Raw genomic sequence first — 15,221 nt, 5'->3', positions numbered from 1 at the left:
GTTCCCCAGGTGATTATCATGTGCAGCTAGAGTTTTGAACCTTTGTATCTGGTATACAGGCAGACTATAGGAAAGAAAGGAAAGCTGGCTCCGTATAGCAGAGAAGACCTTAGAATTCACATTGCATTTGTGATCATCAGAAGCTCATGGGGAGGACCAAAAAGTACTACTGAAGCATGTGTGCTATTGACCATTCATTCATTAAAATATTGTATACACTTTTGGCTTTTGATTATCTATCTTAAAAAGAGAAGAATGCAGAGAAAATCAGCCCATATGATGAAAGGAAATGAACAGTGTAAATTATACGACAAAATGATTATGAAACTGGCACTACGTTAACTTCAAAAGAAAACATCAAGCAATAATTCAACAACTATTTCTAGAATTATGAAGAAATTTCCTGATGTCCTATGGGTACTGGTTAATTTGGCCATTTCAGAAATAATATTTGACAGTATTTGTCTATAGATATTTTATAGTGCTAACAATTATTAAATCTTAGTATGTCTATTTTTAAAGAAATACAAATATACAGACTTATAAGAAATTTCTCAGATCATAAATTCACCCAGATAATTATTTTGCATAACTTTTTGTGTGTTTCAAGAGACAGGATATGGTAACTTGATTATAATGCCAAGCATGTGTATTCACTCTCTTTCTTTCCCAGATGGGACACTAAACATTCTATAATATTTGCAATCCCATTTTTAGCATCAGACAACACAATATTTGTTCCAATATAAACTTAGAAGTCAGCAAAAGAGTTGCTCTCTCTTTCAGGACATGTCAGTGTTGCAAGAGTTCAACACGATGAGTAAGGATTGAAATGCACTGGCATTTCCATTAGCAGTGTTGTCCAACCTGTACTTGGTTTACTGAGAACAGAACAGTCTTATCATCAAATAAGCCCACAGCACTTTGTACTTTGCTTGGCACGACATTTCCCTCCTGGTGGTGCAGTTTATTACATCATGTCTTGTCTACCTTCTGCTCTTGTAATGTAATCAAAGTTCACCTTTGATTCTCCCAGTACCCAATGACACCTGGACTTCGTGTTCCAAAATGTTAATAAATGCATGAAAGGATAAATGAATGCATGAATGAAACAAGCACCTCTTTGGCATGTTACTGTGTTAGTTACCACACATATCAAGTTAGTATATTTATTTTTCACTTGCTCACTCACTCATTAATTTTGTTTTAACTGAGATTCTTCAGTATGCTAGATGCTGAGACTTTATGGTCAAAAGGAATAGCCCCTGTTGTCTAGGGGCTAAGAGCCTAGGGAGAAAAAGTCAACATAAGTGGTTCTAGGAATTTAGGTGCATAAACACATATGCTGATAAATATGTTAGTTATATCTATTTAATAGAAAAAATAAACTCTAAACTAATAGTTATTAGGAAGTACTAATGTCACTAATAAGCAGAGATTAAGAGCATAAGAAGACTGTGAATAAGAATGGTTCCTAGTATCTCCTATTTGACTACCACAGGGTTAGAAAAGTCTTACATTAACTATCTATGAAGGGGATGGAGTTGTGGGATTGACTGATAGAAAAAGGTGGGGCTGTCAGCAGAAGAAAATTCTGGACACAGAGTAAGGCCTAAGAGAAGGCTTAAAGGAGCTATGAATTGGCTTACTTAAGCTAAGGTTTTTGAGAATCTTGTTCACAAATAAATTGAGCTGATAGGCAATGACATAAGGCGAAACTAAAGACATGTAAATTTGAGGATACCTTAATGAGAAAGGTATTTTAATCTGGTTAAAGTCTTGATCCATATCTTTAGTATACCATAATTAGATGCTTTTAGAAGTTCTCAATAAAAAGAGGACTTTGTACTTTTTAATATTTTTCTAACTGAGGCTCTTTCACTTAATCCAACAAAGAAAGGAGGGAAAGACCTGCTTCTAAATGATCACATTAGAAATGAGAATATACGCACTCGTCTTTGTCCACCTTTTCTCGGAGCTTCTTCAGTTGTTTACTTTGGCTGAACTTCAAATTTTGAATTATGTTCTCGAAGTATTCATCCTCTTTGTAGTTCAACTGTATTATAAAGAAGATTTGGGGAGAAATATTAAAACTGGTATCTTCAAAATTTTTGCTAAAAAACATAGGGATTTTCTTAAATTATATCAGTCAATAAAGTTAAAAGAGAGCATTAAAAAACTTACCAAAAAAGGATGTAGTTCCAGTTAACCTAATTCTATTAGTATATCACAGGTCAGTATTCCAGCCAAATCACAAATTCAGTGTACTATTTTATAATAATCAAATGAAACCAAGTGTCAAACAAACCTCACATTAATGACATTAATCTCCACATAACACATGTGGATAATAGCACATTCTTCTTTAGTACTTACTATGTGCCAAGTACTATTCTAAGTACTTTAAATTATACATTATACTCATTTAATTCTATTATTATACTAATAGAATCTAATATTCTGTTCATTTAATACCGATGAACTAAGGGCTCCTATCCCCATTTTAAAGTCAAGGAAACTGAGATACAGTTCAGTCACTTGACCAAGTTTAAATGAGTGGTGGAACTGGGATCTGGAATCAAGGAACTTGGTTTTTAGTCTGTGTTCGTAGCCACTATGCTCCTGCTATAAGGACCCCTGGGGCTTGCAAGCTATAACCAGCTCATTTAAAAGAAAAAGTCAAGTTTCTTCTGCAAATGGAAAGAGAGAAGAAGGCAGTATGGTTTGCGAATCCCCATGCTAGACTAGTAATCAATGAATGAGGAATCACTGTCATCCCAGGACCTGGGCAAGGATCACCTCGCTGTCACCAGGGTATCATGTAGTTGTGGTGACTGCAAAGTTAGCAGCGAGACTTTCAGTTGAGTCTGAAATCAGCACTGTAGTGACTTTAAGCAACTCTCTGCTCTTTTAACTGTTACATTACCAGGGCAGAACAAAATAGTTTTCAGTTGTCAAATATCAGGGTTTGTTTTGTTTTGTTTTTAAAATACAGTAGGCATGAATTGGTTTATCCAGTAGAGGAAAACTTAGAAGGTGGAGGGAAACTCGAAGCCTGTGTAAAACCTGATAAGAAGCCTGCCTGTTGTTCATCACCTTGATGTCTATCCCTTCCTTGATACTCTTTAAAGGACACCAGATTTTACTTACGGTTCTTAAAATGGAATATATGGAAACCAAATGAACGATAACCAAATATAGTCCTGGCTAATGAAAACAAAAAGGCTAAAACAAATATCATTCTGGCACCAGCGTTGAAGGCTTTATATAATACAACCTGTGGTTTCAGGCTACTTCACATAATTTCAGGCACCCCATAGCTAAAAATGACACTACTACCAGCCCTAAGTATCAGTAGTCCAGAGTCTATTTTATAGAGACTTACCTCGAGGTACTCATTATTCAGTTTGTTATCATTTGAAACAATGTCATCGGGATAGCCGATCCTTTCTTTAATTGCTAAGGCCTATGAAAATTATAATATTAAATGTGAAGATGATTATATAACTTTCAGATACAAATTTATAATCTGCCCATGACTAGCAATTGAATAACTTGATCCATACTGTTCATAAAATGAGTGTCTGACATACTTAAACAGAGATCTTTGCAATGGCTCTTTCCTGGGAGGTTCAAGAATAAATGAAAATCGGGCCTGAAATTGAGTTTCTAATGCCTTATCCTTACAGGCTGCAGCTTTCTCAAGAAAACCAACATAAAAAATGACAAAACTCATTGTTCCACATATTTTGTACTTCTATGAACTTTTTCTCTCAAAGCTTTTTTTTTCAATTTTTTAGAAGGAGTAATATTTAGAGCTTCCCTTTCTGCCTCATTGATTTGACTGAGAAAACAGATATGGGCTTATAGGTTTACTGCTAATACTAGTCCTAAATATTGGTTCCTGGAATTTTTATGTTCTCCTTTATTCTCCAAAGTCAGTGTACCTATCTTCTCAAGTTCAATAAATGACATTAATTAGTTAAGTGGAAAACAGGGTTTTCCTTGTTATTCCAGCTCATATTTATCATGTATTTACTACTATCTTTTTTTTTTTTTCTTTTGAGACAAGGTCTTGCTCTGTTGCCCAGGCTGAAGTGCAGTGGCACAATCAGGGCTCACTGCAACCTCCACCTCCTGGGCTCAAGTGATCTTCCCATTTCAGCCTCCCAAATAGCTGGGACTACAGGCATGTACCACCACGCCCAGATAATTTTTGTATTTTTTGTAGAGACAGCATTTCGCCATGTTGCCCAGGCTAGTCTCAAACTCCTGGGCTCAAGCAATCTGCCTGCCTCGGCCTCCCAAAGTGCTGGGATTACACCAGTGAGCCACTGCACCTGGCCTATTTATCACTATTTCTAAAGTTCATTTTTAATTATTTTAAAATGGTTTATTTTACTTATTATTTCATTATCACTTATTTACTACTTGCTATTTCTATTTTTATTTCTCTCTTGATTTTCTCAATGATACTTGACTTTTGATTTTACCACTTCATATCACTCTTAAATAATTTAATTAATTTAAATTTTTCATGGGGGGTTTAGCCTGTATCTCTGAGTTACATGGTTTCCCATCAAATGGATGCAGTTTTATTACAAATCTGTCACATGAGCCCAGGATTTCCCCAGTCAGTGGATCAGGCCTCATATGTATCACTGAAGTCACTGAGGCCAAACCCATTTTCTTGTAGGTTTGCCATCAGTCATGACAATCCAGCCCCCACTTAATGATACTTTATTTACTGTAAGACATTTCCTTAAAGAGTGTTCTAAAGGATACAAATTCTACAGAAAGTATAAGGTAGTAAACACACAAAAAAATTATTGTCAATTACTTTGGGTAAATACTGTCGCAAAAACATTAAGCAAGTTTCTTTATTGCAGGACTTCTTACAATTAAAAATGGGTTAGATTATAAGGTTAGAATCATAAGTTATTATAAATGTCCAGGATGGAAAATTAATTTATCAATTTACTCACTCAATGTATTTCAAGGGTCTACCAAGGGCCAGGTATGTTATAAAGGGCTGAGGATATAATGCTAGGCAGTATTTTCTGCCCCCCTGCCCCCAACCATAAAGAGCTTATTGTAAACAGCAATGATAAGCAGTGAAATAAATATTAACTCCCACATATGATAATAAAATCACACCCTAGGAGCATGTAACCCAGCCTAGGGTGAGATGAGGGAAGCCTTCCTACAAGAAGCGTTCACCAAACTCTTTTGACCATGAGCCTCTTGTGGAATAACTTGCATGTCCAGTATTTTGTGACACCACTTTGGAAATGCTGATCCAGAATAATCCAACTGGCTTTACCAAGCAGAGCCATGTCATGCACAGCTGTGACATGAAAGGAGCAAATCCAACCTGAATGTCTGAAGAGCTGGCCAGAGTGATGGAAAGATAGCAACACTGGGGGCAGAGGTTCTAGGCCTAACCCACTCAGGGCTCTTTGAGAGCTGAAAAAAGATAGTCCTTCCATGTGATTTAATTCTAAAAGAAAACTAGACCAGAGGTTGATTATCTTATTAAAATACATTTATTATTGTCTCCTCTATCAATCCAAATCGTCTGCTTTTTCTGCCAACCTAACTACAGAGATTAGTCAGGATGCATGTGAATGTTGCTCATAAAGCATGTTAACAGTTTTCACAGGACATGTTCCCCCTAGTTATTATATAATTATAAAGACAAATGATCACAGTAAATTTAAACCTAAGATTTCCTGAGAAATCTTAGACCTATTCTTATGCAACTCAGTAAAAGTCTCAATAAAAGCTGCACATTATGGGTGGGCATGAATAGTTATAAAAAAGCTTCTTCAACATCTCTTTAATTATAGATCTTATAATGCACCAATAGTGCACCACCTTACATTTGCTTGAACAGAAACTTAATATTTTCACCTTGCTAGAGTATTGGTTGCAGAGATAAAAGATTAAAATTGTAGAAATATATCTTTATCCACAAAAACTCTTTCTGGAAACACTACATATTGAAGGAGCTTACAAGTTTTTATGCAAACTTTGATTATATTTTTTTCTAAATGTTTTTAAAGTTAATTTTTCCTATACAGATTTTTCTTTGCTAGTTAGCTGTCTGCTCTTTACCTTTTCTTCAGCTCTCTTTTTGGTCTCGGCATCCATCCAAGTGAGGTCATCTAAAGTCTGAATAAAAACTTCTCGGATCTGTGCAATCAAATCCTCAACCTCAAATCAGAACAGAAGACAAATATAGGTCATTAATTCATTCTTTGTAACACAGATTTTTAAAAATAGAGCTACATGCTATCTTCGTATGACATAATATGTTAATAAACATAAATTTATAGACAAACTGTGACCTAAGCTAACAGATATGTGGGACCATTATATTTTAAAAGCAATACTGCTATTATCGACACTCTTGATTAAATAGGTCTTAATATATGCATTAAGGTAAAAATCATTTTCAGAATGTAATGGTTTCACTATCATACTGGAAGAACTAATGTAAAATATTAGGGCTGTCATTACCATTAGTGGTTTAGCTAAGCATAAAGTAGCATTTCAATAAATTCTTTCACCATACCATTAAGTTCCACTGTCTTCATTTTCCTAACAATGAAAAATAAAGCACATTTCTTATACTCCAAATAAATCCTGTTTTACTTTCTATGTTTTTAAGAAAATACTAATTTGGGGGCAATTTTGATAATAGAAGAGTTTATAAATGACTATATCAATAGAACATGTTACTGGGTACTCCAAATACACTGCTTCTGGAAAATGGTGAGTTGGTTTTGGACTAGACAGTATTAGGAGCAGAAACATAACTAGACTCTTGGGGAAGGCAAGGGAAGATTTATTGGGAAACAATGGCATATTATGATTCAGAGGTTCTCTGCCTAAATTAATAAAATTTTAGCCAAATGATGGAGAACTGTAATTGCTCATCAATGTGAACAAACTGATAGTGTCCTGTATAACTGACAGTGTATTATTCTGAAAACATTACCACGTGTTTACTCTCTCCAGCAAATGCTGCTTCCACATAAAGCCTCCCCACAGCATTTTCCATATTCCCATTGACATAGTTTGCACAACGTCTCCAAGTTGCTGTTTCTGAGGTTGTACCATAAAGGGCCTACGGAAAAGAAAAAGGAAATGGCATTTGACCAGAAGGAAAGGTCTGGAGCATGTTAAGAGCACACATTTCACAAATGTCTCATCTAAGTTCTTGAAATATTCATCACTTCTCCTCACAAGGCACATGTTCCTAGCCTATGATGAAATGTAATCCAGATGGATTGTTTACTTATATATGATCTGAAAACTAGGCATATTTTCAGTAGATGCCCCAGTAGAACTTTTTGCTATTACAAGTTAATACCATTGTAGAAAGCGTTAGACAAAAATACGACACTGTAACCACTGCACAAACATAAATGTGAAGTCATATTCAATAAATGTAATGGGGGAAATATGGTATATGAGAAAACACATTACTGCTTTTCAAGGTTTTAGCTGAACTCTGAGTACTTACAGAACCTGTATGTGTATAAACTTAAGAATAACAGGATAACCTAAGTAAGGGAGATTTAGCACAATACATTTTTGCATTCTTCAATTTTAAAAAGATGTCTACATTTTCTTTTTAAGGATAAAAACTAGAAATTTTAATCAGTCAACGTTATTTTCTTTCCAAGACTCCAACTAACATGTTTGCTGGCGTCTCTCCTTCCTCAATCCCTACTGCCTACTCCCCTCACCATAGTACCAAAATGGTGATTGTTTAAATAACATAGGTATAGGCTAAGAAAAGGTCTTATTTAACTCCAGGTAGGGGTACTTTCAATAGACTGCCCACATCAATATTGTCCATCTGTGTGTATGTCCAGTGTGCAATGAGCACCTGAAAATCAAATTAATTAAAATAGATAACCCAGAAATTACTTTTAACACAATAACAACAACAAAAAATCAAGACAGTATTCTTTCATGAACTGGTTGAATAACCAAATGTAACTCCCTACAGGACAATGCAATCATGGTGCCACATAGACCATCATAAGATGGTAAAGCCCATGAAGATTTATCTTCCTCAGCAACATGTCCTAAATATGTGCAAGATAACGAACTTTGGCATTTTGTCCCTTTGCAAAGTTCACATGTCCTAGCAGTGTACATGGTAAGCCTTCATAACCATGTATCACTTTATGCTTTAAGTCTTAAGAAAAGAGAGATTTTTTCTTCACCTTGCGGAAAGCATTTCTGGACTCCTTGTAGGTTCGGCTGAGGCTGCTTACAAGATCCATTATGAATCTCCAGGACATTAAATTTTGAAGATCTCTGTATAAAAAAAACCACCACCCAGCAACAGAAAAGATGAGGCTGCAAAGCTTCTGAAGAGTGATATGAAATGCAAACTTTGAGGACATGGGGACTGTGACATACCTACCTGGCAGAATATTTGGTAAGAATGGGCTTAAGTTTGGTTAAATATTCTGGAGCATAAACAACCACATCTTCCTCATTTGTAATACTAATATTCACAGTTGACATGATTTCATTTGTGAAATTCAACCAGCTGAATGGCTGGAAAAAAGCAGGCATGAAACATTCAGAAATTGTGGATTTCTCTTCTTGGTTCCAAGATTCAGTTATAGTTAGACGGTTGTAAAGGGTGTCAGCTGCATCACATAATTATCACATTGATCAGTTTGATATTCACTTGGGATTCTTCCTCAATTGTTTCAATCAGTTTTTAAATAAAAACTAGTTCTGCAACATGATTATTTACCTAGCATAATTAAACCAACCATTTAAGAGCGAAAACAAAGCCTTTAAGCTTAAGGAACATATACCTAGAAATTAGGCTTAATGTCATCTTCTTTGTCTAACCAATACAGAAAATAAAAATATAATTTAAATTTAAATTTAAAAACAAAGCTTTTTTGGTTTATGCAAAAATGGAAATGTGTATAAAGTGTTTAGCTTTTAAAAGTGGATATTGATAATCAATTCATTCAAACACAGTAACACATCTCAGTGGAAATCCTATTATAGATGAAAATATACTGTTATAGCAGTGGTACAGTGATGTTATGAAGTCAAAGAAAATAGCATCTTTTCAATTATCGATATTGGGTCTACAGGCATGCCATGTTTATACTTCAGAAGCTAAGTACGGAGTTGCCAAAAGATGAAATCTTGTCTTTCTAAATGGAATTGATAATGTTTAAGACTATCAATATCTTAGGTTGTATTTTACACACACAGACACAAGCACACATCACTTACTGAGTATAGGGTGCTATGCTATACAATTTTCTTCATTTCCTTTGGTGGTTTAGGTTGTTCTTTCAAAACGTATTTATTAAACACTTATTATATTAAAAAATTCTATGTAAGATGTCTAACTCAATAATTTATGCCTTTGGAAAAGTCCTTGTTAACTAGAATTAATGCCAAAGAGAATGTCATCACTGAATGTGGTAGTTTGTAGGTTTTCCCATGGATATTGCTTCATCTCTTGGCTGTGTGCATCAACTAATACACGAGAATAAATGCATAGCCACAAAAAGAGATTATTGGATACTAGGTAAGGAAAAAGAAGTCAATTGCTGTTTACAAATGGAATCTATGAGAGAGATTTTCTTTTTATTTGTGTCCTATTTCTGAATGATTGTTCTGAACACCTCTGTAGATGGCCTTGATGAGAACACTGGAAGTTCTATGAATAAATTATCCTTTTTTGGAGTTAAAAGGAAATCTAGTGCTTTTATTGTGTGACTGTCCAAGTCTGATGACTACATAATGGCCTCTCAGAAAGATTTTCAGTTTTAGTATTTTTCAAACCCTTTCCTACGGGAGTTTCTAGTATTACTGTATAGCTGCCTTAAAAGGAATTTTACCAGCTGAGAGTGGTGGCTCACACCTGTGGCTAACACTTTGGGAGGCTGTGGTCAGCGGATCACTTGAGCTCAGGGGTTCGAGACCAGATTGGCCAAACCTCATCTCTACTAAAAATACAAGAATTAGCCAGGTGTGGCGGTGCATGCCTGTAGTCCCAGCTACTTGGGAGGCTGAGGCAGGAGAATCGCTTGAGCCTGGGAGGTGGATGTTACAGTGAGCCAAGATTGTGTCACTGTACTCCAGCCTGGGCAACAGAGTGAGACCCTGTCTCAAAAAAAAAAAAAAAAAAAAAAAAAAGGAATTGAAGTCCCATTTATTTCAATAAATAAAAACTTGATGAATTTTAGAAAGAGTATTTCAATGTTATAATTTAGAAAACGGCACAATAAGAGAGCACAAAAAACTTACCACTTACCTTCCCATTGATCTCTAGTGAAAAGTTATTTTGGATCTGGGCCAATGTCATCTTGTTATAAAGAAGCATTGGATCATTTCGATCTTCAGGTTTAGCCGTAGCCTATGGATTTAATTTTTAATCATTATTTTAGAATTAAGAATTCTTTAGAAAAATATAACTACATATGAGGGTAAAAATATAGGATAGATACAACATAATTTAAGTCCTATTCTGTACTTGTTTTTGTAATTTGTTTTGTCATTTCAAAAAAAGTGAAATGTAAGAGATTTTTGGAGTATATTTAGTAAGAATTATTGAGATTTGGCTGTGGTGTCAAGTTTAAAATTTTTAAAAAATCTGTCTATATTTTGACAACTGCCAAGCCATATAAGCAATATTTATGAGCTATGGCTAATGGCCAGTTCAGTTGTGTCTGTGAATGTTTCATATTTTAACTTTCTTTGATATAGTCATCTCCAATTTCTCTCTTAAATACTCTCTCTCCCATCTTCACCATTACCATTCAGTGTCCTAGTTAAAATTCAGCAAGGAAGAAAAAGGTGCAAGAGTTTCTACAAGAATTTATGATGAGTAACAGAGAAACTTCCTAGTACAGAGCACAATTTGGTTGCAAGTTATCTGAGAATGGCAACATCATGGACCTTTGTGACTGTTCTCCCATCCTGCCAGACCAGCAGCATCCAATTTTATTTCTTTCACTGAATTAAAAAGAAAAATTGCAATAACAACTCCCCAACTAGTGGCTGAAATGAGTAAAAGCAATTTTAAGTGAGAAGAGACAAAAGGTAAAGGTTTAAAATTGGAATTATTTCTCAGTGACAATGGCTCCAGTTTCCCCTTTAGGTCACTTACCTATTCATTTACTGAAAACAATTATTTATTGAGCATGTCCTTTGTGCAATGCTATGCTGGATTTTGTTAGAGATGCATAAATGATTCAAAGACGTCTAAGGCCTCATGCCAATCTAATACTAGAATCTAATAGAAGACTGAGAATATAGACACATAATGCTGAGGTAAGACACAACACTACAGAGCTGATGCTGGTCAAAGGAGCGCATGGTCTGGGAAGGTGCAAGTGGCAAAAACCCAGAGCAGGAAACATTTCTCCTCTAGCAAGCCTGTTTCCAACACAGAACCACATGTAACCCATTCAAATGCCATTCATTCAGTGGCAGCTCCAAGAACACCCTGGTTCTGATAGGAGATTTTTGGTTTCACGTAGCCCCAGGAAAGCTAAAATTGCCCTCCATGATCTTAACTCTTCAAGATTCTGATGAGCTTAGATGGCAGGGGCAAGCAGATAGGGAGTCAGGGATGCAGGTTGTCGTTTGCAATGACAAAGAGAACTCTGTGGGTCCTAGACTGACTCTGACCATGGGTTTAATCAATAACCTGGATGCTGCTTAGACTCAGAGTTCACTCACTTGAGACTGCAGTGCCCTATCAAAGAATCATCAGGGAAGAAAGTGCCAACTCAGACTCCAAGGGTTGATCTAGAGCCAGAAGAAATTCAGGAATACACTCCTCGGGCTTTGTTGCAAAATTATTGTCTTACCCTCCGTCAGCTTAGCAGCCTGACAATTTGAACTCAGTAGTATCACATTGCCACATGGCTATGTTCAGGGGTTAATACTTCTTAGCAAAGAAACAGAGACAATCTCTGTGATCACTTTAAACTTTAAAATAAAGTAACATTCTATATATATCAAAACTAAAACAGCTTTGCATTTGCTCTGAATCTGAAGGGCATCTAACAACAGTTTGACTGTAAATGGTAGAATTCTGATGGAATCCACTTATAAAAGGCAATTAAGTGTTTCTAGTTTAATATTTGTCCAATTTAGTGTGTCTTTTAAATGTCAGGAACCCAGTTTACTATAAAATTCTTTAGTTTCAAAGGTCCTTTTGAAGTCAATGATCTATTACCAAGCTATGCATTTTTACTACTTGGTTAAAGTGCTGTACCTTTTACTCTTAAAGTATGATAGAGAGGGGAAAGAAAAAAAGCGGTTGACATTATTCACTGTATCAGAAAAAAAAATGTGTTTTACATTGGCAATTTCTTTTTCCAATTCCATAACTTTATTCATTTCCAAAGCAAGCTGGTTTTCATCGATGGGCAATCTTTCTTCCTGGCGAATCAATCTGGCCACAGAAATCATAAAATCCACATATGCTGTACAAGCCTGCAAGAAAAAAATAGCACTAAACTGTTGGAGTAGCTCTAAATATTCATCATGGTACTTAAAATTTATTTTCATTTCAATATTAATTTTTGGTAATAGATAACCTTAGTAAAATAAAAATCCTTTTCTAAGTATTTAAAGAAATGACCTGCACAGATTCTTAGACAATTTATCTTTGAATAAGAACTTAAAGGAGAGCAATGAGGTATCACTTTGAAAGTACTAAGTAATGTATAATCACTTGGTTATGGAGACTGTAATTTTCAATTTTCAATAAAGTTATTTTGCCTTGATTAGAATGAGTTGCAAAACACTTGATAAGCAGTAACATATACTAATTTTTTCCCTGAATAATAATACATTTCTTTTTTTATTTTATTTTACTTTTTATTGAGACAGAGTCTCACACTGTCGCCTGGGCTGGAGTGCAGTGGTGCTATCTTAGCTCACTGCAACCTACATCTCTACGGTTCAAGCAATTCTCATGCCTCAGCCTCCCAAGTAGCTGGGAGTACAGGCGCCCACCACCACACCCAGCTAATTTTTTGTATTTTCAGTAGAGACAGGATTTCACTATGTTGGCCAGGCTGGTCTGAAACTCCTGACATTGTGATCCACCTGCCTTGGCCTCCCAAAGTGCTGGGATTACAGGCATGAGCCACCATGCCCAGCCATAATAATACATTTCTTTACCAAATCTCTTTTTCATAGTCATTTTCTCAACTATTCATGGAAAAATGACCACAAACTCATATAATATAATCAGACTTCTTTTTATCTGTCTCCTTGAGTCAAGCAGTTTCTTTTTTATGAAGCTGTGTTGTCAGGAGCTCCACCAACACACACTTGTAGGTTTTAGTTAATTCCATAAATAGCTCCTGTTACTGTAAAATTTCACTATACGATACCATAGATTTAGATATTAGTTTTCTTCTAATAACTCAAATTATTTATATTTTATCTTCACATACATCTTAGTTTACAAAAGTAAACTATAGAATAGTTGTATTACTAACCTTTTACAGAATATATAAATGCCTCATTCAAGTTCACAGTGGCAAGAACACTAGGAAATGGAGTCCCACTTTTGTTAGGTTTGAACCAATTGCTATTTATTAGCCATTATTACCTATTAGCAATTAAAATACATTACAATTCCACCTCATTTTAAAATTTAGTAAAGCAGTCAATTGTGATTATGGATAGGTGAGATTTCTATGCTTCAAAGACTTGTTTGCAGGGTAAATACAAAGAAGGGCTATAAAGTGTGCTATAATGTGCTTTAACATTTTCACAGTTTTAAGAATATTTTACATCCTTACAGAACAATTAGAAGTGGAAGGAATATCCATATATTCACTGTGAGTGCAAAGGTGCATCTGAATTTACAGTGATCCATTAATCAAACCTAAAACTAATAGGAAAATAGAAATATTCGATCAAGCAAGAACTTAAGAAAAATGTACAAAATTATTATCAATTTGTAAGTCCAGAGGTTTATATACTGGTATTCTATGACTTTTACTAAATGCTAAGTAAACAGTTCTTTTCATGGATACTCTGTAATGCTGTGACTATCTAGCTGTGATTGCTATCCATGGATTTGCTACTCAATAGAACAATTTTTCATCTGTGAATCTGCATTAAGATCCTAATCAATTTCACCACATCAACAGAATTAAAAACAAATACCATTGGACTATCTCAATAGATGTGGGAAAAGTCTCAATAAAACCCAATGTCCTTTCATAATAAAAACCCTTAGTAAACTAGGCATTGCAGAAACATACCTCAAAATAATAAGAACTATCCATAACAAACCCACAGCCAACATCATACTGGATAGGCAAAATGTGGAAGCATTCCCCTTGAGAACAGAAACACGACAAAGATGTCCATTCTCCCTACTCCTATTCAACACAGTACTGGAAGTCCTACCTAGATCAATCAATCAGGCAAAAGAATGAAAGAGAAGGCATCCAAATAGGAAAAGAAGTCAAACTCTCTCTTTTCACTAATGATATGATTCTATACCTAGAAAATCCTGAAGACTCTGCCAAAGGGCTCCTGAAACTCATAAACAACTTCACAAAAATTTCAGGATACAAAATCCATGAATAAAAATTGGTGGCATATCTATTTACCAATAATGTTCAAGCTGAGAGCCAAATCAAGAACACAATCTCATTTGCAATAGGCACACACACATACACATTACATAAATACCTAAGAGTATATCTGACTAAGGAGATGAAATATTTCTACAAGGAGAACTACAAAACATTGCTGAAAGAAATCATAGAGGAAGCAAACAAACAAAAATATTTCATGCTCATGGATTGGAAGAATCAATATCAAATGGCCATACTGCCCAAAGTAATATACAGATTCAACACTCTTTTTATCAAACTACCAATGTCATTTTTCACAGAATTAGAAAAAACAATTCTAAAATTCATATAAAACCAAAAAAGAGCCCAAATGGCCAAAGTAATCCTAAGCAACAAGAACAAGACTGGAGGCATCACATTACTGACTTCAAATTATACCATAATGCTGCAGTAGTCAAAACAGCATGGTCTGGGTACACAAATAGACACACAGACCACAGACCAATGGAACAGGATAGAGAACACAGAAGTAAAGCAGCACACCTACAGCCATCTGATCTGTGACAAAGTTGACAAAAATAAGCAACAGGGAAAGGACTC

The 15,221-nt window shown here is 35.2% G+C and overlaps 1 protein-coding gene across 7 annotated transcripts in view; it reads right to left on the bottom strand.

Moving 5' to 3' along the window:
- Positions 1–15,221, bottom strand: part of MME (membrane metalloendopeptidase) — a 97,314-nt gene that overhangs the window by 31,004 nt on the left and 51,089 nt on the right. For all 7 annotated transcript variants that reach the window (XM_031009498.3, XM_031009499.3, XM_055380995.2 and 4 more), the window contains 8 exons: positions 12,376–12,510; positions 10,319–10,420; positions 8,447–8,583; positions 8,244–8,337; positions 7,004–7,132; positions 6,118–6,216; positions 3,386–3,466; positions 1,953–2,056 (listed from right to left, as the gene is read on the bottom strand). In XM_031009498.3, coding sequence (XP_030865358.1) covers positions 1,953–2,056; positions 3,386–3,466; positions 6,118–6,216; positions 7,004–7,132; positions 8,244–8,337; positions 8,447–8,583; positions 10,319–10,420; positions 12,376–12,510 — 881 coding nt within the window. The remainder of the gene's footprint in view (positions 1–1,952; positions 2,057–3,385; positions 3,467–6,117; positions 6,217–7,003; positions 7,133–8,243; positions 8,338–8,446; positions 8,584–10,318; positions 10,421–12,375; positions 12,511–15,221) is intronic.

Source organism: Gorilla gorilla, chromosome 2, assembly GCF_029281585.2.
Source record: "Gorilla gorilla gorilla isolate KB3781 chromosome 2, NHGRI_mGorGor1-v2.1_pri, whole genome shotgun sequence".
In the NCBI taxonomy this organism is placed as follows: domain Eukaryota; kingdom Metazoa; phylum Chordata; class Mammalia; order Primates; family Hominidae; genus Gorilla; species Gorilla gorilla.
Note: the sequence above shows the minus strand (reverse complement) of the source record. Positions and strands in the feature narration are given on the sequence as shown.